General features: G+C 33.5%; 3 protein-coding genes across 4 annotated transcripts; 1 reads left to right on the top strand and 2 right to left on the bottom strand.

Moving 5' to 3' along the window:
* Nucleotides 1-1,483: 1,483 nt before the first annotated feature.
* On the bottom strand, nt 1,484-9,395 carry LOC123658314 (mitochondrial proton/calcium exchanger protein). Of its 2 annotated transcripts, XM_045593751.1 has the most exons (7): nt 9,241-9,395; nt 7,564-8,783; nt 7,005-7,275; nt 6,373-6,520; nt 4,711-4,984; nt 2,503-2,670; nt 1,484-1,627 (listed from the first exon to the last, which is right to left on the bottom strand). In XM_045593751.1, exons 1-7 carry the CDS (start codon nt 9,284-9,286, stop codon nt 1,484-1,486), a joined length of 2,271 nt encoding a protein of 756 aa, XP_045449707.1. In that variant the 5' UTR covers nt 9,287-9,395. The 2 variants fall into 2 exon arrangements, with proteins under 2 accessions (XP_045449707.1, XP_045449708.1); XM_045593752.1 differs by lacking the exons at nt 1,484-1,627; nt 2,503-2,670; nt 9,241-9,395 and adding an exon at nt 9,096-9,167 and having other exon boundaries at nt 4,608-4,984.
* Nucleotides 9,396-11,340: 1,945 nt separating this feature from the next.
* On the bottom strand, nt 11,341-12,768 carry LOC123658267 (E3 SUMO-protein ligase ZBED1-like). Its single transcript, XM_045593705.1, has one exon. The coding sequence runs from the start codon at nt 12,766-12,768 to the stop codon at nt 11,341-11,343; it is 1,428 nt and encodes a 475-aa protein (XP_045449661.1).
* A 1,117-nt stretch (nt 12,769-13,885) lies between these two features.
* Nucleotides 13,886-16,738, top strand: LOC123658410 (oligoribonuclease, mitochondrial). Its single transcript, XM_045593836.1, has 3 exons — nt 13,886-14,089; nt 14,161-14,402; nt 16,090-16,738. The coding sequence occupies exons 1-3, from the start codon at nt 14,020-14,022 to the stop codon at nt 16,429-16,431; spliced, it is 654 nt and encodes a 217-aa protein (XP_045449792.1). The 5' UTR covers nt 13,886-14,019; the 3' UTR covers nt 16,432-16,738.
* The last annotated feature ends 9,138 nt before the right edge of the window (nt 16,739-25,876 follow it).

Raw genomic sequence — 25,876 nt, forward strand, 5'->3', positions numbered from 1 at the left:
ACATATTTTTTGGGAAATGTAACGAAAGTTGTTTTGCATTATATGCAAATATTGTTTAAGTTACTTTAAAATTTTATCTTTTATATTAAAAATTATTTACCCAACATTCATGTTCTTAACACATAATTATTTGTTTTACAGTTGAAGTAAAACAAAAAGAAGGACATTTGAACGGACTACAAAATTATAAGTTTAAGGATTAATCGTTTAAGTTTTAAGATATATCAACCATCCATTCCAGTTATAATACTATGGTAATAAATATAGCACAAAAACTTTAAAGCATTTAGAGAAAAATTAAATTCATCTCATTTAATTTATTTAATTCAAATTAAATTATTTTTTACAAATATTAAATAAACCAACGTTAATAGAAATAACAATGAGAGTTCAGTGACATTAGGATTCTAATGCTAAAGACTATGCGGTCTTATAAGAGAACACGATGAACATTTTATGGATGAATAGAATCCAGATTTTAATGGATTCATTTTCAAAGAAAAAATTTGTGCTAATACTTTTAAACTAAATAGAATTAAAATAAACTTACTGATCACAGAAATGCATAAATAATAACAATAATTCTCTGACAAACCAAAATAAACAGAAACATAAATACAAGACTAAATGTATACAAACAGCAACTTTGTACAGTGTGGAATTATAATTTTTATATATGTACACATTGAAGTGATTGTTTTTTTAAATACAAAAATGCTTATTGTCATTAGGGTAACACATTTATACTTTACTGAAGACATTCAACGCGCCTTTCCTTTGTCTCGACAAGAACAAAATAAAATATGGCATTTGACTATTTGTTGCTTATTTCAATATAGTTCACCTGACATTTTAATAGCTAAATCTTTTGCACATACTAATTTTCGCCTCATTTTTAAGTACGTTATAATAAATAAAATTGTATCTTTCATTTACGTTGTTAAAACATTTCACCTATAAAATCAATGATTATTTTTGAATACAAATTAAGAATTATTTCTTACATATAATATACTTATGTTTATCACCTTAAATTGATAATCTTACAGATAAATCAACACTAGGTATAAATGAATAGTCAAATACCATATTAACAGCTCTAAACAACATCCATGCAAATTTGCCTCAGCAAAATGGCAGGATAGCATTAACGCTAGATCTATTGACATAACATATTTACATTCACAACAAATAAATGTTTTAGCTCATCGTACATTGTAAAATATTTCTACGAACAAAACTGCGATTGGGCTGATGGCCATTTCAGAACCAACAACCTATCACATTTATCCTAGTATAGAAAATTTTCTGATCCAGAATGAATTATCTTTAAAACAAGCCATATTTAGCTTGTTAAAAAAATTATTCTTAAAATATATATAGCTTCAGTAGAAGCTGGTCAGTTTGGGGTTGGGACCGGGTTAATTTTATCAACAGAAATGTTTTACAACGTGCAGTGAGGCTAAACAGTATGAGTCAAGGTTTAGTGCCTCTCTGGTCGTTTAGTGCTGTCTTGCTTCGTGACTATATCTTCACTCTTGGGCATATTAGGTTTCTCTCCAATCTTTTCTTCTGCTTTCTTCATTTCTCTCCGTTTCTGAGCTTCTCGGATCAGATCGTATAGACCCTGAAATTTTATTTTTGAATACAAAATGTTGTTTCTTAAAAAAATTAAAATAAATCGCTGATTTAGAAATTAAATTAGATAATTTTGTTTGCAGGCAAACGAAGAAAAACCGACTTCAATTATATCGACAAGTAATACAACGTAGGTAGACGAAAAAATAGTCAAGTAAATACGCATTATCAAAGATTACTCCAAACGTTGTAATCAGATCTCGATGAAATTTAAATGTCCACCACATGATAAATATCAGTTTTCGATTAAATTAAAGATCATTAAAATCGGTACATCCAGTAAAAAGTTATGCTGATTTTCGAAAGTTTCCCTTGATTTTTCTGGGATCCCATCATCAGATCCTGATTTCCTTATCATGGTACCAAACTAGGGATGTCTCCTTTCCAACAAAAAAAGAATTATCAAAATCGGTTCATAAACGACGGAGATATCCCCGAACATACATAAAAAAATATATATATATATATATATATATACGGTCGAATTGAGTAACCTCCTCCTTTTCTGAAGTCGGTTAAAAAGAAAAATTTAATACTACAGATAAAGTATGTCTAATGTCTTTTGTTATACGGAATTAAGTAACAAAAATTTGTCTTCCACTAATTATACAGTTCCTTTGTTAAAATATATAATTATACCATATAAAATATAACCTTTTATTAAATTAAGATATTCTATAAAATTATATAATAAGTGCGAAAGAGTGTATCTGTTTGCAAAAAAAAAAAACACTCATATTTGAATTTGTCTATCCCATTATAAGAGGTCACATTGCGAATCAAGGAAGCAAAACAACGAGAATATTTTAATGCTGGGAAAACCGTGTATGATATATATAAAAGCATATAGTATTATATACATACCTTTCCATCAGATTCGCTAGTCTTAGCCTGTTCCTTGGCTGCTTTTTCCAGAGCCTTTTGTATTTTACTCTCGACTTCTAAGATCTCTTCCTTGTCTAGCAACTCCACCAGCTCAGCCATTTGCTTCTCTGATAGATTCACGTTTTCGTTACCTATTATTTCTAGCATCTGTAATCAAAAATTACAACATTCACAGCTTGTCAATGTATGTAATAAAAAGCAAATGAATATTTTAATTTGCATATATGATAATATTACAATCATTATTTCATATTAGTGTTGAGAATGAATGAGTTACTCGTCAAATGTCTTCTCTATGCTGATAACCAAGTATTACTTGCGTCTTCGGCCGAGGAGTTGCAGGAGATGATAAGTGCTATGAGTGGTGTTTTTGTAAGAAAGGGAATGAAGATGAATGTTAAGAAGACGAAAGTGATGGTGTTTGAAAGAGATGAGGCAATGACAGACTGCAATATCGTGATTGGAGATGAACAAATTGAACAGGTGAATGAGTTTGTGTATCTGGGTTCAAAGTTTACAAGAGATGGAAAATGTGAGAGTGATATTGAAAGAAGAGTGAATGCAAGAAACAGGGTAAATGGAGCTTTGCACTCCTCTATGATCAGTCGGAAGATGTCTAACAAGGCTCGTTTGGCTGTGCATGAGGGGATGTTAGTTCCGACACTCATGTACGGGAGTGAAAGTTGGGTATGGCAGAAGAAACATGAAAGCAGAATAAATGCAGTTGAGATGAGAGCGTTAAGAAGTATGATAGGAGTTAAACTGAGTGACAGGATAAGAAATAGTGAGATAAGGAAACGTTGTGGTCTGAAAGAAGATGTAGTGACAAAAATTAAGAAAGAAATGCTGAGATGGTTTGGCTATTTCGAGAGAATGAGTGAAGAACGATTGACGAAAAAAGTGTATAAGGTGAGTGTGAATGGAAGGGATGGAAGGGGTAGACCTAGGCGGACGTTTCGAGACCAAATAAAGGACGTCTTGAAAAAAGGCCAGGTCAAGAGTACCCTTAACACAGCATTTATAAAGGGAATAATGAAAGTGGACGAAGCGAAAGAAGTGTGTAAGGATCGTAGCAAGTGGAAAGAAGTAGTCTCTGCCTACCCCTACGGGAAAGAGGCGTGATTGTATTTGTATGTGAAAATTTGGTAAAATCGAAAATCATAAGAAAGAATCAAGACCTTACACTGAGGCGAACATCAATGTTAGACAAGCAACCGGCATATTTATCATCTGTGAAGCGAAACCGACAAAATTGGCAAACTATTATCTCTTTCGAAAATGCAGGAAGGGTTACAAAATAATTGCGTTTGCTCGCAAACGAAAAAAGACCGACGTCAATTACAGACACAATTAACACAAGTAGACGAAAAAAAAATACAAGTAAATACGCGTTATCAAAGACTACTCAAAAAGTAGTAATCAGATCTTGATCAAATGTATACGAGACCACAATAAAAGCATCAGCTTTCGATTGAAACAAGAATCATGAAAATCGGTTCACCCAGTGAATAGTTATGCGGTCTAATACAACGCAGGCCAACAAAAAAATAGTTAAGTAAATACACTATATTAGATGTAAGTATAAAAGTCCTTGTCATATCTCAATTTAATTTAAATGGGATCACAAGACACGCACGACCTTACGATTAAAATAAAAATCATCGAAATCAGTCCACCCAGTCAGAAGGTTAACATACGTAAAATAATACAATCGAATTGAAAACCTCCTCCTTTTTTGGAAGTCGGTTAAAAATTGACTGTAGCTGTAGAGGCTCCTATATAGGATAAACCAAGAAGTCCGTATCTCAACGGGTCAAGGAGCACATAGCTACGGTCTAGAGCAGGGACACCAACAAGTCGGCGACAGCGGAGCTCTATTATAAACAGACACGAATAACTGGATCAAGCTCCATAACCGGGAATATCCGAAATATCGAGGTTTTTTAAAATAAAAATCGCGGTAAGTCCTACAGAGTAAAAAATGTTCATAGTGACTACGAAATTTAAAAACTTAAAAGGTAGAATGTCAATATATGTAATTTTCAACCATAGCATAATAAGATTTTTTTTTTCTATTCTTGTGTTAAAAAAATATGTTGCGTTTCATTATTACGATATTGTGTTTGATATGAATTAAATATACAAACACACTGTGCCATAACATGATCTAGATCAACAAAACGTTACCTTCAAGACATCATCAATCTTCAGCTGTCCATCAAAATCATCATCCAACCTGCCGAGTACATCCTGAATTAGTTTTAACTTCGCCTCATCCGGAACTTTTTGTAGACTCTTAATGGAATGCATTAGTTCGTCGATTTGGATCAAATGCTCTTTCGCTTTTTCAGGCTCCGATTTTGTCTGTTCGATTGTCGTTAGTAAAGCTTTCTCTTTATTTTCCAGTTCGAGAAGCGCTGAGTCTAATTTGCTGATCATGTTATTTACGGCTCGATATAATCTGGAAGAGAATTAAGAATATTTTTCAGTTATTATTTTTCGGGTTCTATACATTTTTTAGTAATTATTTATACAGAAATAATTAAAAATATATAACATTTAGTTAATTAACAAATTAACACACAGCATCTATAACATTACTAATTAATACAAATCGTCACTATTTGTGTGTAATTAACACTTGGAAGTAATACAATTTGGAATTGGAAATCGAATCTATGACTGCAAACGCAACGGTAAAAATAAATAAATAAATGAAAAATATATATTATCGACCTAGTTAAATTAATCTTTGCATATTTTAATGCTTTATGTAAATTATATTTGAGTAGGTTTATCTAACGTAATTAACGATAATTTGGCAGATGTTATCAGCGCCAGCTGTTCCTTAGTAGATAACCTATATTTACTCTTTCGTGTACAGATTTCAATAATCTGTATAAATCTCTAAGATATAAGTAATTCTTGTTTCCATAAATAACTTTTCTAAATTAAAAAAAAAAAAAAAAAAAATTACCATAATCCTTATCTACATGTAATACTATATCGTGAGTCTATATAGTTTTGATACGACGTAATTTACGTACAGAGAGAGAAAAAACATCAAAACGGAAACAAAAGTATACTTTGTTTCTCAATGATTCAAAAACACATCACTAAATATGTACTGTTTATAAGATAAGTCATTTTTTCTAAAACTGATCAATAAAAATGATCAAGGTCATTGATAACGGTTGTTATATATGATTGATTTTTCATTCCATCGTAGGCAATTTCAACTTATTAGACTATGTGAAGTCTAAATATAAACCTTTTTAACAATACTAATGTTTTTATTTATTGTATTTATTTTATTATCCTGTTATTAATGCTATAAATGACGTTTTTCCGTTAACATAAAACAGTATAAAAGTATTGAGGAAATTTTCTAACTATAAATTACGCTGAGCTGACCTGGCAACTTTGTACCGCCATATATATTTTTTTAAATTTTCATATTAATACAACTGGTCCCGCGAAAATAATATAAATCCAAATCGTTGTAGTCGATCGGAAGTAATTCACTTCGGCGATCCTTTTTTATTTCTATAGATCTCTTTAAATAAGTAGTTTCTTGTTTCATGGTAAATCATCATCATTCAAAAATACAAAGTAACTTTTATAAAAGTTTATATATTTATTAATAGCATTATGATTCCTGTTTTTCAATTTTTTTACAGTGTGATAGTCACTATAAAAAATTTATACTCAACTAAAATACAAATATTTGTCTAAGCGCATTGTGTTGATAGTGTTTCTAGTATGTCTCGTGTTCTTGATATAATATTTGAATTTGTGTGTATATGATGTGTTCAAGTATGATAAATAATTATTAAGAAATATGCAAACCTTCTAGCTCCCTTAGTCAATTTAATATCAGCCTGTTTGCTCTTCACAATCTCATGCATTTCTTCTACATCTTCACTGTAATCGAGAAGTTCTGCTTTAAGCTCTTGAATACTTTCCTTTTCAAGAAGCAGTGATTTCTTTTGTTCAGCTGCAAAAAATAATAAGTGAAATAAGAAAAAAATAAAATAAAATTGCATACAGATATTTAAGTTAAACTTTGTGGGTAGAGCTAAATTTTTCTTAAAGTAATATGTAAAATCAAAATTTGCTACATTATACATAAGTAGATAAAACTAATATGATTTAATGAAATAATTAGGAATTTACTTATGGTAGAATAAACATAGTTATTTTTAGAAAATAAAAATAGTTATATATATTCCATAGATACGTTAAGAATACTTAAAAAAAAAAACAATTGTTATATATGTTTAAAAATATCAAGATGAATACAAAAACACTGTGATTTTCAGAAAAGTATCTGAGAACATTGAACTTGAAAGAAAAATCATGGCAAATTGCCAATTTCTTTATATCCATTCAGGATAGTACGGTCATGACTAAATAAAATGTAATTATACTACACCTACAAACATATGAAGACAAATAAATAAATGATTTTTATACTGTACCTAATTTTTCTAAAGCATCCTCAATCACTTCAACATCTGTGGACGATAAGCCTTCATCTGACTTAGGTTTGGGAGGGTCGACGGCTATAACTGGGGCAGGATCGACCAAGACTGGAGTACTCTCTTCATCCAGGATCGGAGCTTTGTCCTTGAGTTCTTCTTTCTCTCTCTTCTTTGCCTCGAGCATCTCTTTTTCTTTCTCTGCCTCTTGCATCTCTTTATTCTCTTCTTTAATCCTCTCCTCTTCCAATCTAATCGCTTCTGCTTTAGTCTGAAAAGTTTTTTTAGAACATTAAAACATTTATAGTGTGATGAAATGGATTGTTTTATTTTGTGACCTCAGGGCCTGCCGTGATGTAAGTTAAGAGACCCCTTTGAATGTCACATTAACAAAAATTTCAGGTTGCTTATTTACGTTTTTCTAATTTTTTAATTCCAAAATCATTACAAATAGATTTTAATTAACCAAAACTATATTTTGTATTTTTAATTTTTGTATGTTTTTTAATTTAATATATTTCATTGCTAAAGAATTCATTATTATCAAATTCATATTTACCTTGAAGTCAAGTCTGCCTTCTTTTTCACCAATTGCAGCCTTTGTTTGTGTAGCAACTTGTTCTGGCAACGCAGATATTGTTGCTTTCAATTTATATGTCGTTGGCACATGTTCTGGTACCATCAAGGCTCTTGACAATAGTAGTAAGGAGGGTGGAACCTTTTCATTTAACGACAAGTCTAGCCAGTTCTTTAACTCTTTCCGTAACCTCTCTTCTGATACACCATATGCTCTCATGCCTCTAGCTCTACAAGCTTGCTGCAACTCACTGAAATTTAAACTATCCACACCTTCTTTAGCAATCATCTTGTCATCAGCAGCCAACGACCTTAGTTTCATTTTCAAGTTAAACCGTAACAAAGCACTCATTCCAATAGTAGATACATTTAAAACTTTACACAATGCAACTAAATGCGGTCTCTGAAGAGAATCCAGTGTGATTTCATCCTCAAAAAGTTTTGAAAATTTCATTATTTCTTCACTTGTTGCCACGTCTCCTGAAGTTCTGATTTTATTGAAGAAAACTGAAAACTCTTTGGCTAGCTCTGAATGCCTATTTTTTGCTTGTGGGGCCATTTGATCTAAGGTCTCTTGGAAGAATTTGGCCATTTCCAACTTCACTTTTAAGTGTTGTTTTAATACTGCCTCTTTTTGACTTTTACTTTCAAATGTTGATGGTAACATACCGGGAAAAAATTTTATGACAAAAGGTAAGGCAAATTCTAAAAATGGAACCAGAATAAAAACAATAAATGGAACCATCCTGAACAAGTCACCTATTGTCGTAACTAACAATCTGTGCTCCCTTCGTGTTAGAGATTGACCTTTCAATATTTTGAATAACAATGATGTTGATATTCTTACTTCAATGAAAAGTAGCCTGAAACCATGGTAATAATGCCTCAATTCATCCATAATTCTCTCTTTAATGCTTTTCTTTTTTTCCACCTTCTTTGGAAGTTTTTCCTTTTCTTCAATTTCTTTCTTTATTGTCACCACTGTTGCTTCAACTTTCGAGGATGGTTTTAGTGGTTCTTTTTCATAACAATATTTACTTGTTGATATTGTCCTGACATAAACAGGACAGAATACTTTTCCGTTTAAAGGTTTCTGACTTACATCATGCTGCAACCCAACGGGTTGGGTTGTGTAATAGGATAATGACCTTGAATGAGTGATATACGGAAAGTTTTGATACTGTCGGGTCTCCCATAGTAAGGCTGCAATAAAGTTATATATATTTATATTATAACTTATACAATATATTTAAATAAAAATCTTATTGGTCGTTTTCCAGAGTTCCATGCGCGGTATTTTACCAAATATGACGAAATATTTAAAACTTAAAGGAAATAATAAAAATATATGCAGTAAAATATTAATCGCGGAATACAGTTAAGGAACCATGTGATTTTTTTACGAAAAGGAAAAATAAATAGGTACACAATGGACGCTAATAAATATTCTAAAAGAAAAATTAAATTTACATCTGCAAAAGTTCGAGTACATATTTAATACAATTTTTTACATACAATCAAGACTTAGATAATTTAATTTATTTGAAAAAGAAAATATATACATTGATGAAGTCATAACATAATCAATCAAATGGTACGTAAGGTTATAGCGACATAAAAGATGTTTTTAACTACGTTTACACAATATTCTGTTACTTACTAGATTTTTTTAAACACCGACAACGGTTTAAAACTATTCTGTTCATTTTTCTTATTTAATGGATCGTTCAATGGAAAATTATGAAACTTAAAAACAAAATCAACCTTTAGGCACCATGACAATCTAGAGGAATATTTTATTTATACTCTGTGGAAAGCATTGAATAACGAAATTTTTACTCTTGATGAATGATAAATAAAGATAAACTCTACATGATTTGATAATATAAGTAAATACATTACAACAATTTTTTTATTAATGTAATTAAATTAACTTTATATTTTTGTTTTAATAAAGAAAGTAGTAGTATTGACGTAGTTTAGGTTATTAATTACAATTAACGTTCAAAATTTAATCACATCCACAAACATATGCACAAAATTATATATATTTATCATCAGATTTAAATTAAAATTGTAAACGTCGGAAGGTGAGCGGGGTACCCGTTAATACTACACCACCTAATACAGGGGGCCCTTGCGACGTTTTCGTTAACACTTATTTGCTTCAGCTCGTATTATTCCACAGCTGGGCATAGGCCTTTTTCTCCATGAAGGAAAAGGATCAGATCTTAATCCACCGCTCTCATACAATGCGAGTTTACTGATATATTCCTTAGTCCGAGTAACAATTGCTATCAGGTGTATACGATAACAACCGAGACCGACAGCTTAACGTGATCTCCGAGGCACGGTAGGGAGAGTCATAAGGACAAACAACCAAAACGGAAATAAAAATTTGTATAAACATGAATATCGCGATTGTCGGTTTTTAGGCACCGCCGACACGGCACACGTACCATTACACCAGAGTGGTCGTCACTTATTACTATTGATAAACTATTTTGTAAAGTAAAACTGAAAACACACAAAACAGTCGTTTATTCTTAAACTCGATCATTTCAATTTTTAGGGTATAGTTGACTGGTGTAGATACACTTTTTGACATATACTAGACTCAGACTCAAAACGTGAATCAAACTCACAATCCTCAGAGCCGAAAGCAGATTCACTGCAAATTGCGCTAACGGGATAATTAAAAGTGAAAATTTGAATTAAAAAAGAACAGGTAAACCAGTAAACCCGTAAAATACATAATTATGCCTTTAACTGACTTAAAAAAGGAGGAGGTTCTTCATTCGAATTCGAATGTATATTTTATTTTTATGTGGGTTTTACTTCAGAAATTTTTACTGGGTAGACTTCTTCTTGTGAACATTTTATAATTGTGTAACAATTTAAGTTATAGAATAATATATAAATTTAAAGGCGAAATAGCTATAAACGCAGCTCGGTGATGATCACTTTAATTTCCATAAATTTACGCAGTAGTAATTTTTTTAAATCAAAGTGACAAAAACAATGGGCGATTATGATGGATCAAATCAACGTTTAAATGGCGTAGTAGTCCACCATACCATAAGCCAATCGACACCACTATACCCTCCACACGTTAGTTTAATTATGATCAAAGAGTAAAATAACTTGCTTAAAAGATATTGGCCCACTAGCCATTAAGTTTTTCATAGAGAGGCTTAGTGACATCTAGCAGATTTTTAAGAAAATATATAAATATAATTGTCAAAAATAGAAACAAAATTTTGTAGAACGGCAACACTGAAATCAATTTACAATAACCTTGGGATTAATCGGACGTTGTTAGGTGCGCACTCTATTCGTACAATTCGAAAAATGTACTAGCACACCTTATTAGTACTATTAGTACTTAGTAGTACCTAGATTTTTTAAAGTTTTTTTTTTTCATAATTTTGATAATATTAAGTGTCTTTTAGCACTAAAGATACGATTGCAAACCTCATTATACACATTATTTGATTTCCCTTCATACTTCAACAGGCTTAGGACTGTCATTCTATTATTAAAAGAATGGCGAATTTAAAAATCAAATATGTACAACGATTTATTGGATAATGTTTTGAATATATTTTTTTATTTTTTTTTTGTTTTTGTTTTTACTTCCTTTTGTTTTTTTTTTCGTTTTTTTTTACTTTTTTAAAGTCTTTTAATAATATTTCAAAGAGGTTTTTAATCACATATTCCCATGCAGAAACAGGACTTCGGAGAGTTTTTAGGGTTTCAATTATTTTCTTCTGTCGTTAATCAGCAAGCCCGCCCCAGAAAAAAAACTCTCACAGGACACGGACGTAGCTTGAATGCACAATCTTTTTAACATCAATTGATATAGATGCGGGTATATATCTTTTCGTGCATGCCACCACTTTAAAGGATTTTTCTTCCTATTCAAATTATCCTGTTCCACATATTTATCAAGTTCACGAATGCCTGCGGCAGTTGCGTTTAATGGACGAGTCACTTGTGCATCTGCTGCATCAAACTCATCCCAAATACTCGGCTCAGCAAGGTTCTGGGGTGGTTCCATTTTTTGTACAGTTGGCTCTTCTATATTTATAATTCGTATGTGCCCTATCCTGCGCTTTAATCCTCCCAAAGCACGTTCAAAGGCTTCTGGGGTCCTAAATCCCCTTTTCTTAAATCGAGGATCAAGGATGCAGGAATTAGAATATAGTACATTCGATTCTAAGTCATGGAATCTGGTCAATAATTGGTTTTGAAGTTTTTCTAGTAATATCTTTATTTTTGCGTTATTTTGACTTAAAATTTCTTTAGCTACATGTTTGCACATTAAATTTGTAAATACTAAAGCTTTAGAAAGACTTACGTACTTTTCTGTGCTTATTTCTTGGGTTATTTCGTAAAAAGGTTTTAAAATTGGAATCACTTTTTCGATCAAATCCCATTCTGCATTTTGGAGACTAAGATCACTCCTAATTAGAGCCAACGTGCTTATTATAGCATGTTTAATTTTAATCATTCTAAGCAACATTTCGTAGCAGGAATTCCAGCGAGTAGGACATTCTTGCTTTAATTTTAAAACTGGTAAGTCCATTTGCTTCAAAATAGCTTCTAGCTTGCTTTGGGCTGTATAGCTTCGTTTGAAGTGTTCTACTATCGCTTTTACTTTTTCAAGTACATCTGCAATGGACTTTAATGCATTTTGTACACATAAATTAAGACCATGACGAAAACAGCCAACAGAACGCCAGTCACCTAATCTTATAGCCGCTTGGATATTCGCTGCATTGTCAATGACAACACATCTGACCTTGTGCGTGATTTGCCAGTCTTGCATCATTTGGCGTAAAAAGGCAACTAAATTTTCACTCGTGTGTCGGTCGTTATAATTTAAACAGCCCAAGAGAATGGACTGCATTTCCGTATTGTGATCTATATAATGCGCTGTTACTGCTATATAAAATTGCGTATTGCTGGATGTCCAAGCATCGGTGCACAAACACACGTCGAACGACTCCTTTACTTTCTGCAGAATAGTTTCAAACACTTCTGTATAGTATTTTGGAATGAGCGTGTTCGAAAGAGTTTTTCTAGTGGGAAGGTTGTATCCGAGACATGTAGATACCATATCTAATAGTTTTCTGAACTCTGGCTCGTCTACTAATGTAAATGAATGGTGACCCTTGGTTACCATTTTAACGACTTGTCGATAGATTTGCTCCATTTTACGCGTAGATGGTGGTTTGCGAATAAAATTAGTTATTAAGCTACTAGATGATGGCATTACCAACGACGCTGGTACAGCTGAAGTGGATGGTTGAGCTGGCGTTTCCGTATTTTGGAGGCTTATTGTTGCTGGTTGCCGTTCTATATTCAGTGATACAGTCGGGTGTTTATTAGTTATTACATGTTGCTTCGTCTACTCCTTCTTTGTAATGTAACCAAAGAAGGCTACGTTTAGCTCTTACAGGCGGCATTTTTAGTCAAATTAATAAGCAGTAACTTAGTACTTAATACACAATATTATATAAAAATTAGTACTTAAATTAACACAAACACATGCAACATGCACACAGTGTCTCAAAAAGCGTCTTTATCGCAAAGCACTATAAATATAAATTTAGTTCAGGTTAAATTATTTTTCAAAAAGAAAGCGTCCATTACCGCAGTAAAAAAAAAAACACACACACACACAAACAAACCTAAATTAAGAAAGAATAAAGTTTTATAAACATAACCTAAACAAATTCGTTTTACGTAAAAGTATATTTAAAAGGTTTTTTAAATCACTAAATTTCTCAATTTTTACTTACCTACGCTAAATAAAAACTGTAACAAAAACAATTTAAATTTTACGTAAAAGGAATTAGTATACGTTATGTTCATAAAACTTTGATTAAAAAGAGGACATTAAAACGCGAAAAGAATGCGCGACGTGATGTAACTCGTACGGTCTTAACACATTCAACATAAATCGTTCGTATCCTCCTGCTGTATAGCTCTGTTTCACTTTAAGAGCTAACGAACGTCGTACGAAGATACGAATAACATCATCTCGGACAGTCGGACAACAATCGGACAGTCCGATACTCGGACCCATATACTTATATACTCTTTGCTCGGACCCATAGTCGTACAATACAAACTCCTCGGACCGCGGGGAACGTAGTTCAAGTAACATAGATTATACAGTTGATAGTACTGTTGCAGTGTACGATTAGTCCGATTAGGTCCGATTAGCGATTGACGTTTGGTACTATTATATTTCGTACCTTACTAGTTAGTAGTTACTAAGTAACGTAACCTTTTAGTACATCGTACATGTGCTACCCAAGACTAATTTACAACCAATCAAGTGATGAAGTGAATTTTTTATACCTATATAAAAATTGAATACATTGTAATAATAAAATTATTAAATATTGCATTTTTTGAGTTATTGGAAATGAATTTTCTTCAGCAATCTTTGACTTCACGTACAAGATATTTTTTAAATATTTTATTGAAGCCGAACAGTAAGTTTTAGAAAAATAATAAAAACCGTGTTCTTTGCAGGGCAGATTATTTAAATATTTTAAACTTACAGTCTGTCTACAGACAAAAATGAGTTTTAATTCAAGTGAACTGAAATGTGGAGCGAAAAGAATTGTTTGGGTCGACTTAGAAATGACAGGTCTTGATATTAACAAGGACCATATCCTTGAGATAGCATGTTTGGTTACTGATGGTAACCTTAACGTGATAGCAGAGGGACCTAATATAATAATTCATCAACCTAATGAAATCCTCAGCGGGATGAATGAGTGGTGCATTACTCAACATGGTGAGGTATTAGAATTGTTTTACTTCTTATTTATTATTCTTATTCTTACAAACTCTATTAAAAAAATCTTTATTTAGAATTAATTTGTATAAACTTGATTGAATATCAACGGTTTCTCTCAAAACTGAAAAATTAATTCTTTTATGAATGGTAACAATTTACATGTGATTCATAAACTTGACTGCAAAGAAAAAAAGGTCAGTTAGAGAACTTCAATATCTTCAAAAGTACCCGAACTAACTTTTTAAAGACTAAATTAAAGAATATTTTAATGTGCTTAAATAAAAGTTGAAAATAATTGTGTTTGCTCGCAAACGAAAAAAAAACCGACTTCAATTACATCGACAAGTAATACAACGTAGATCGACGAAAAATAGTCAAGTAACAACGCATTATCAAAGATTACTCAAAAAGTAGTTATCAGATCTCGAAGAAATTTAAATGTGACCACATGATAAACATCGGCTTTCGATTAAATTAAAAATCATTTAAATCGGCACACCTAATTAAAAGTTATTGCGGATTTTCAAGAAGTTCCCTCGATTTCTCTGGGATCCCATCATCAGATCCTGGTTTCCTTATCATGGTACTAAACTTGGGATATCTCCTTTCTAACAAAAAAAGAATTATCAAAATCACTACATCCAATAGAAAGTTATGCGGTATAATACAACGTAGGTCGACGAAAAAAGCGTCAAGTAAAAACGCATTATTAGATATAGCTCGAAAAGTAGTTGTTAGATCTCAAATAAATTTAAATGGGACCAATCGGCACACACCACCTTTCGATTAAATGAAAATTTGTCGAAATCGCTCCACCCAGTCAAAAGTTCTGATGTAACATACATAAAAAAAAAAAAAAAAAAAAAAAAAAAAAATACAGTCGAATTGAGAACCTCCTCCTTTTTTGGAAGTCGGTTAAAAAGAATTAATTCTAACTTTTAATTTTTAACAAGTGTAAAATAAATAAAAATGTGTATTTTATCCAGTATTTTCATGAATGTAGATTGGTTACAGATATGCCGTGTTCATGCATTTTAGTATTTTGCATTGCCTCCGCAAGCTTGCATTTCTGCTGTTTGTGATTTTGCTCACTTTCTACTATGTTTTTGAGGCTATGCTGTAGAATATTCTGCCATTCTTCTATTATAGCCTCTTTCATTTGATCTTTTGACTGAAAAAGAATGAAAAAAACAATTTTTTTTTGCCTTTAGGTATAGATCCTATATATATATTTAAGACAGTGTGTCAAATCCAATCATATGTCCAATGTTCATACCATAATCTGGGAAATAAAATATGACCTAACTTTTATTAAATGTGTGCTACATACGTGCCTAAACACTGGTGGATTGCGGGTTCCATTTCTCGCTTGGGATGGGTATTTGTATTCGTACAAATATTTCTTTCTCGAATGGACGTTTGTCCTTGTAGATCTCCCCACCGTATCCCAGAGAGCAAGTTAAGCTGTCGGTCTCGGTTGTTATCATTTACAATTGATAACAACCGCTCCTCATTTTAGGGAATATATCCGCCAACGCCCCGTGGTGCAGACCGGTAGATTAAGTTCCGACCCTTCTTCTACATGGAGAAAGAGGTTAATGCCCAGCTGTGAGATGTTACAGGTTGAATCATGTTATAAATAATAAAACAACAACTAAAAAATTCCAATAATTTTCTTTTTTAATTCAGAGTGGATTGACGGAGGCTAGCCGAAAATCGAACATTTCTGTCGCAGATGCTGAAAAACAAATATTAAACTTTGTAAAGTCACATGTTCCTGAAAAAAAGTGTCCCCTGGGGGGAAACAGCGTCTATATGGATAGACTATTTTTAAGGAAGTACATGCCTAAGTTCAATGACTATTTGCATTATAGAATAATAGATGTGAGTACAATTAAAGAGTTGGCTAAAAGATGGTATCAAAGAGAGTATTCAAGACTACCTCCAAAAACCTTTCAACATAGGTGTTTAAATGATATTAAAGAAAGTATAGAAGAAATAAAGTATTACAAAGAAAATATATTTAAGTAATAAGGATAATGAGTATAATAATTATGTTAAGTAGAAAAAATTACCTAACACAAGCTACCAACATGGTAGAAAGAAAATAATTAAGGAACAAATTATTGAAATTTTAAAAATATTAATTTAATAATACAATTTTGATATTATTAAAAATATGTCTTTTATTCACTTATTTTTTTTTTCAAAAAGCTCTGTATAAAATATCTTGTAAAAAAAATCACTATTTCACCTTATCCCTAGGATAAAGAGGGTTTTAAAAATATTTTTTAATTAACAAATTTATTGCTTTTTATAATAAATGACTACAATTATATTTTGAATGTTGTTTTTTTTTTCCTAACAGTTTTTACCTTTTTAATTTATAGTTCAGATCTCAGTTGAACTCTTTTAATATACAAAACGACGAAGAGACGGGCAGCAGCGTCTTTGGTGCGACAAAGCCAGCCTTGCGGTCACGAAGCAGCCAACTCTGCGTGGTGACTATGGGCAACAGACATGAGTTCACGCCATCTATGGCGCGAACTTGTAGAGGCCTATGTCCAGCAATGGACTGCGATAGGCCGAAGTGAATATAAAAAATACGATAAATGGTATGTGAGATTTGACACATGTTGAAAATTATTTGTTTCGTACTTCTGTGGTTGCAGTTTAATAAAGTAGCATTTTACAATGTTTTTTTTAAACAACTAGGTGTGATCGCTGTGATCTTCTGTATAGTCGAGTCGATGTACTTACCCTGTCGAGCTAATCCAGATTTGAGTAGGATATTTCCTGCTGTGGACAATTTTAGTATAATATAGTCAGTAAAAGCTGTGTTCTTTTGCAGTATCTTAACACCCATCAGCCGCCGAATATTTTTTTCAGTTCAGTTCGACGAACTGCCAATCTTTTCCTATAAAATTCTCAGTAGCTAGCTACCCTATTGTCACGCATCAAAAAATACCTAACGTAGATTTGGATGATTCTCAGACTGATTTTCATTTATTGTCTGCTTTCTGCTACCGTCCTCAGTCACATTGCGATTGTGTTGCGTAGGTATTGTATTCCACATTTTTGGCTGTTTGGCGTAGATTCCCAGATAGATCAATTAAAACAAATGAAGAGTTTATTCTATTTATTGTATGGTAAAATTAGTTTTTATTGATATTAATATTTAGAAAAATGTATAGTGATGAAACGTACGATGAAATATAAATTCAAAGTTTGTTTATCTGACGAAGCTGTAGAGATTGATGAATGTGTTCGCTCACGATCAAAGCATTTTATTATTAGAGACCACTGAGTTTATACAGGCCAATGAATATTAACTTGTGGAGCGGTAGACTATTTTTGCGAAAAAAGTATAAAGAAGACATTAGCACACACAAATAGCTAGTGGTATTTTTGTAAACAATAAGTCTTTTAAATAATTCTGTACTTTTAAACTGTTTATATTTAAAAGTAAGAGTTATTCAATTGTTAACTACTAACTTCTTTCTGCTTCAATAAGATATGATTCTGTATCAGTTTATACACACTTTATTACAGTCTTCGGTGCGACAAAGCCAGCCCTGCAGTCACCAACCCGCCTGCCTTGCACCTGAACCTGCACGTGCACGTGGTGACTATGAGCAAAACACACGAGAACGTGGAGTGAACTTAGTCCTATGTCCAGCAGTGGACTGTGATAGGCTGAAATGATGATGATGAACAGCTTATAAAATTTGTCACTACTAGGTACACGAAAACTTAACTGAGCTGGTGCAGACTTGACCCAGCAACTATTCGTTAGGTCATCTGCATATACAATAAGATGATAGAAGGTTGTCTGTACAAGCAGATTTCAATACGGACAAAAAACACTGTTTTCTAAATGTTTGAAATATACTTATCTGTCTCCATCGCTAAAAGATTGTCTCTATAATACACTGATGGATTTCGAAATGCATAATTGTAATCGAGAATCACCCTTTTTGAATTACACCAAAGAAAATAACAATATGTATTTTAATTTAACAAAGTGCACAGTCGGTCTTATTAGTAAGTGATTTCTTACAGACAAACCTATAGAGGAAATATTGATATCAACTAGGCAAATAGCTTAGAATCTTAGCCTACTAAATATAATAATAATTTTGTATACACAATAACGCTCATATTACAATGAGTACACGTTTTTAAGCTCCTTAACCCGTATGGATATAGATTAACCAACGTATAATTTAATAGGTACCTACTTACTACAACTGTACATATATAATACTAATAATGACTATTCTTAATACATACAGAACAATGATATTTTATAACGTAAACATTTAAATTTTCTGTTCTCGTTTAGTCATTAGGCTGAACTGAAGGCGCTTTTGTCTTTACTGTTTGTCAGCACCTGAGATCGCATCATGAGAACAAAAGATTTGCAGCTTAAGGAATTATTCATCGCTTATTGTTCTACGTTCTCTTTAATACGTATAACACTGGGAAAACATTAAATCAGGGTAGAAATAAATTTCTCACCGATATGCATACATGCATCCAACCTGTATCATCCCACTGCTGGGCATAGGCTTCGTTCTCCACGTAGGGGAGCGGTTGGAACTTAATCCACCACGCTGCCCTACTGCGGGTTGGCGGTTGGTAAGGAACAGTAGAAAATTTCCTACTCATAATATGGAGCAGCCCGACCGGGTAGTACCTCGACCTTACAGAAGATAACAGGTAAATAATACTGCTTTCAAGCACTGTTGTGTTCCTGTTGGTGAGTAAAGTGACCAGAGCTCCTGGGGGAATAGGGGGTTGTAATTATTAATAAGGGGTTATATATATATATATATATATATATATATATATATACTATATATTTTTTTATTTAATTAGGTGGCATTACTTCGTGTGCCACTGACACACGATGTAACAGTTACAATTAATAACATTTCTCAGTATATTTTGTAAAAGGTCATAATTACTGTGTATGTCGTCTAATCTTTTTATTATTACCTATTCTTAAAAGGGTGAAGGAAGAAGGGTGTGAAGCACACTTAGGTAGGTGCCTTATATTTTTTCTAACGCATGCAAGCACAGTACTTATATGTACATGTAAGTGCTATAGAATATGTGTTGTTTACACTTACAGGAAGTGTAAACACATATTGTTGTGAAAATTAGTGCTGAAGCCTAAATTACTATTCTGATGGCTTGAGATTATTAAGAGAATTTTTTAAGAAGATACAACTTAGGTTTCGAAAACTCAGTGATATGTTATTACCGTATCTACTATTTACCTTATTTTATCTCTATATTTTAAACTGTCGTATACACGTTTACATATCGGCTGCAGATGTCTTCATGTTTGCACAGTTGTTACTCATATTATGTTCCATTGGTATTCTTTGCAGAACCTTATGTAGATATTGTTTTAAAGCTCCCTGGGGTAGTGGTGACGAAAGTTCTATTAAAGCAGAGAGTAGGTTCGAAATACTCGAAACGGTTATTTGTAGCTATCTGTACAAATACTTTTTTCTGGCATAGTGATTTTTTTATGGCCTTGTCCAATTTGCACAGGAAATCAGGTACAGCCGTCTCAATCTATAATCTATATCTATAATATATATAAAAGCGAAAGGTCACTCACTCATCACGAAATCTCCGAAACTATAACACCTACAAACTTGAAATTTGGCAGGTAGGTTCCTTATAAAACGTAGGCATCCGCTAAGAACGGATTTTACGAAACTCGACCCCTAAGGGGGTAAAACGGGGGTTGGAAGTTTGTATGAAAGTCCTATGTTTTTGAAGTAAGAGACTTGAAATTTAAAATGTAAGCTCTATAGATGGTGAAAAGGTGTCCAAATAATGTATCTTTAGAAATTAACTCCCTTTTGGGGTTAAAACGGGGGATGGTAGGCTGACTCACTCATCGCGAAATCTCCGAAACTATAATAGCTACAAACTTGAAACTTGGCAGGAAGGCTCCTTATAGGGCGTAGACATCCGCTAAGAACGGATTTTACAAAATTCGACCCTTAAAGGGGTTAAACGGGGGTTGAAAGTTTGTGTGAAAGTCCCATGTTTTTGAAGTAAGAGACTTGAAATTTAAAATGTATGCCATATAGATGATGAGAAGGTGTCCAAATAATGTGTCTTTAGAAATCAACTCCCTTTTGCGGTTCAAATGGGGGATGGTAGGTTTACTCACTCATCACGAAATCTCCGAAACTATATCACCTACAAACTTGAAATTTGGCAAATAGTCTCCTTTTAGGGAGTAAACATTCGCTAAGAATGGGTTTTATGAAATTCGACCCCTAAGAGGGTAAAACGGGGGTTGGAAGTTTGTATGAAAGTCCTATGTTTTTGAAGTAAGAGACTTGAAATTTAAAATGTAAGCTCTATAGATGGTGAAAAAGTGTCCAAATAATGTATCTTTAGAAATTAACTCCCTTTTGGGGTTAAAACGGGGGATGGTAGGCTGACTCACTCATCAGGAAATCTCCGAAACTATATCACCTACAAACTTGAAATTTGGCAAATAGGCTCCTTTTAGAGAGTAAACATTCGCTAAGAATGGGTTTTACGAAATTCAACCCCTAAGGGGGTAAAAAGGGGGTTGAAAGTTTGTGTGAAAGTCCCATGTTTTTGAAGTAAGAGCCTTGAAATTTAAAATGTATGCCAAATAGATGATGAGAAGGTGTTCAAATAATGTGTCTTTAGAAATCAACTCCTTTTTGGGGTTCAAACGGGGGATGGTAGGTTTACTCACTCATCAGGAAATCTCCGAAACTATATCACCTACAAACTTGAAATTTGGCAAATAGGCTCGTTTTAGAGAGTAAACATTCGCTAAGAATGGGTTTTACGAAATTCGACCCCTAAGGGGGTAAAAAGGGGGTTGGAAGTTTGTATGAAAGTCCTATGTTTTTGAAGTAAGAGACTTGAAATTTAAAATGTACGCTCTTTAGATAGTGAGAAGGTGTCCAAATAATGTATCTTTAGAAGTCAACTCCTTTTTGGGGTTAAAACAGGGAATGGTAGGTTGACTCGATCATTACGAAATCTCCGAAACTATAACAGCTAAAAACTTGAAATTTGGCAGGTAGCTTCCTTATAGGGCGTAAACATCCGCTAAGAGCTGATTTTATGAAACTCGACCCTTAAAAGGATAAAACGGGGGTTGGAAGTTTGTATGAAAGTCCTATGTTTTTGAAGTAAGAGACTTGAAATTTAAAATGTATGCTCTATAGATGGTAGAAAGATGACCAAATAATGCATCGTAATCTATATATATATAAGAGAAAAGTCACTGACTCACTCATCACGAGAACTCAAAAACCGCTGGATGGTCTATCCATCTACGATGGACAAAGATGAAATTTAGCAGGGAGGTAGATTATAGTTAGTAGACGTCCGCTAAGAACGGATTTTACGATATTCCATCGCTAAGGGGGTTTAATTGGGGTTGATAGTTTGTATGAAACATATACAGCAGCTATAAGTTCGCCTGATAGATTATTTATCCTGCAGCCTGAAAATAAAACTAAAAATGTGGTGTATAGAGAGGTTTTATAAAAATAACTATTAAATTATACTAAATTGTGCCTTTTAAAAAGTTACTCAGTTTGATAAGCATTTCAAGTGACTGAAATAAAAAAATAATTTGCGTTAAACATCTTAATAGTAATACATATCTTCATAACCACGAGGACGTAATCGCGGGCAACAGTTAGTGTATTATAAACAAAGTCCCCAAAAATGTATGTGATCGATTCGCTCAAAATTTACGGAACGGATTTTCATGCGGTTTCACCATTGTAGAGGGCTCCACCATTGGCAAGAGGAAGGTTTACGGAACGGCTAAGCCGATTTTGATGAGAGTTTCACTGGAAGTTTGCCGGCAAAACTTTGTGACACACTAATTTCAACGCGGGCGAAGCCGCGGGCACAGCTAGTAATATATATAAACGCGAAAGGTCATTCATCACGAAATCTCCAAAAGTATAACACCTACGAACTTGAAATTTGGCAGGTAGGCTCCTTATAAGACGTAGGCATCCGCTAAGAACGGATTTTACGAAACTCGACCCCTAAGGGGGTGAAATGGGGGTTGCAAGTTTGTATGAACGTCCTATGATTTTGAAGTAAGAGACTTGAAATTTAAAATGTATGCTCTATAGATGATGAGAAGGTGCTCAAATAATATATCTTTAGAAATCAACTCCCTTTTGGGGTTGAATCGGGGGATGGTAGGTTGACTCACTCATCACGAAATCTCCGATACTATAACACCTAAAAACTTGAAATTTGGCAGATAGGCTCCTTAGAGGGCGTAAACATTCGCTAAGAACGGGTTTTACGAAATTCGAACCCTAGAGGGGTAAAACGGGGGTTGGAAGTTTGTATGAAAGTCCTATGTTTTTGAAGTAAACGACTTGAAATTTAAAATGTATGCTCCATAGATGGTGAGGAGGTCTCTAAACAATGTATCTTTAGAAATCAACTCCCTTTCGGGGTTAAAACGGGGGATGGTACATTGACTCATTCATCACGAAATCTCCGAAACTATAACAGCTACAAATTTGACGTTTGATAGATATATTCCTTATAGAGCGTAAACATCCGCTAAGAACAAATTTTATGAAACTCGACCCCTAAGGGGATAAAACGGGGGTTGGAAGTTTGTACGAAAGTCCTATGTTTTTGAAGTAAGAGACTTGAAATTTAAAGTGTATGCTCTATAGATGGTGAGGAGGTGTCCAAATAATGTATATTTAGAAATCAACTCCTTTTTGGGGTTAAAACGGGGGTTCGTAGGTTGACTCACTGATCACGAAATTTCCAAAACTATAACACTTACAAACTTGAAATTTAGCAGGTAGGCTCCTTATAGATCGTAGACATCCGCTAAGAACGAATTTTATGAAACTCAACCCCTAAGGGAGTAAAACGGGGGTTGGAAGTTTGTATGAAAGTCCTATGTTTTTGAAGTAAGCTACTTGAAATTTAAAATGTATACTCTATAGATGGTGAAGAGGTATCCAAATAATGTATCTTTAGAAATAAATTCTATTTTGGGGTTAAAACAGGGGATGGTAGATTGACTCATTCATCACAAAATCTCCGAAACTATAAGAGCTACAAATTTGATATTTGACAAGTAGGTTCCTTATAAGGCGTAGACATCTACTAAGAACTGATTTTACGAAACTCGACCCTTAAAGGGGTAAAACGGGGGTTGGAAGTTTGTATGAAAGTCCTATGTTTTTGAAGTAAGAGACTTGAAATTTAAAATGTATGCTCTATAGATGATGAGAAAGTGTACAAATAATTTATCTTTAAAAATAACCTCCCTTTTAGGGTTGAAACGGGGATGGTAGATTGACTCACTCATCACGAAATCTCCGAAACTATAACAGCTACAAATTTGACATTTGGCAGGTTGGTTTCTTATAGGGCGTAGACACCCGCTAAGAACGGATTTTACGAAACTTGACCCCTAAGGGGCTAAAACGGGGGTTGGAAATTTGTATGAAAGTTCTATGTCTTTGAAGTAAGAGACTTGAAATTTAAAATATATGCTCTATAGATGGTGAGGAGCTGTCCAAATAATACATCGTAATCTATATATATAAAAGAGAAAGGTCACTGACTCACTCATCACGAGAACCCAAAAACAGCTGGAAGGTCCATCCATCTAGGATGGATAAAGATGAAATTTGGCAGGGAGGTAGATTATAGTTAGTAGATAATAGTAGTAGAGTAGAGAAATTTAGCGATATTCCACCACTAAGGGGGTTTAATTGGGGTTGATAGTTTGTATGAAACATATACAGCAGTTATATAAATTCGTCGATAGGTAATTTATACTGCAGCCTGAAAATAAAACTAAAAATGTGGTGTATAGAGAGGTTTTATAAAAACAAGTATTAAATTATACTAAATTGTGCCTTTTAAAAAGTTACTCAGTGTGATAAGCATTTCAAGTGACTGAAATAAAAAAAAATGCGTTAAACATCTTAATAGTAATGTATATCTTCATAACCACGCGGATGTAGTCGCGGGCAACAGTTAGTGTATTATAAAACAAAGTCCCCAAAAGTGTATGTGATCGATTTCCTCAAAATCTACTGAACGGATTTTCATGCGGTTCAAGAGGAAGGTTTACGGAACGGCTAAGCCGATTATAATGAGAGTTTAACTGGAAGTGTGCCGGGAAAACTTTGTGACACACTGATTTCAACGCGGGCAATGCCGCGGGCACAGCTAGTTGTTATTATAAACACAAGACATGAAACTACATCTATAACAGCGGCAGTGGAGCTAAGTGTAGAAGTAAAAGAAATAAGACATATGCCCAGAATTTCTTTAGAAATATATGTTTTGACTATCGACAAAAGAAAGCTAAATGTTGAATATCGTGTTAAATTTAATTCTGAAAGTTGCCATGATTTAATTCATAAATATCCACAAATATACCTAAAGTGTTATAATACTAATTCAGACTTCAGTTACAGATGATGACTGTTTTGTCAAATTAAAGTGTTTATATATTTATATAACATCTCCTAAGTAAATAATGAATGGTGACTATACCGAAAATATATATTTGTCAGATATTAAAAAGGAGAAGGTATACTTTTCGGCTTGAAGGTATATTTCTCTTTCTCATGATCTCAGAGTACTCACTCAGTCTACTGTGGGCATAAGTGGGTAATGTTGACACAAGTAAACACAATTAATGATATCACCAAATTATTATAACACAGGAATCAGTTAACAGAAAGGTAACGCAGTACGGAAGGCGGGTAGTTATTAGTTAAGGGGGCGAAGACTAACTTCTTAGCATTCGATGGATTCACGGTTCACCGAGCGGGTACCGAGTCCATCGTGTGGCAGAGGGAGTAACTCAGAGCAGTGCCTAGGACTTGCGACCCAGGTGTAGGTTTAAGGAGGCCCCCTTTGCAATGCGCATCAACGCTCACCTTCACTGCTCGAGTTATACGTCCCGCCTAGCCAAATTAATCGTAATAGGTAATAATTAATTCGATTGCACAAATTAATTATTGAATGAGTCTAGGTTAAGCTACTAGCAGGATACAACAAGTGTATCGTGCCAAGCCAGAGCCCAGACTGCCTTAGCCGAGGTGACACCGTTCGTTTTATACACGTCAGAACAATTCGAGTAATATAATAACTGAGGGTAGGTGACTATCGAACGATGTGCTAGGTGGCGCGTCGATCACCCCACTACTCTAACAGCTAATAATTGACAACTGACATTATCTGAATACACCCAAGTCAAACACTTGACGTTCCGTATTCATACTCTGCGACACGGCCATCTTGACAAGTCACACGTCCTCGTGTGATGCTGTAAAAAGGAAAAAGGTACTGCGGTATCAAAGTCTCATCTCGGCCTATCCTGATTCACACTTAATCAAGGATAAAGTGATAGTACAACCACTTATGATAACACACC

The sequence above is a fragment of the Melitaea cinxia genome, chromosome 12 (assembly GCF_905220565.1).
Source record: "Melitaea cinxia chromosome 12, ilMelCinx1.1, whole genome shotgun sequence".
NCBI classification, from domain to species: domain Eukaryota; kingdom Metazoa; phylum Arthropoda; class Insecta; order Lepidoptera; family Nymphalidae; genus Melitaea; species Melitaea cinxia.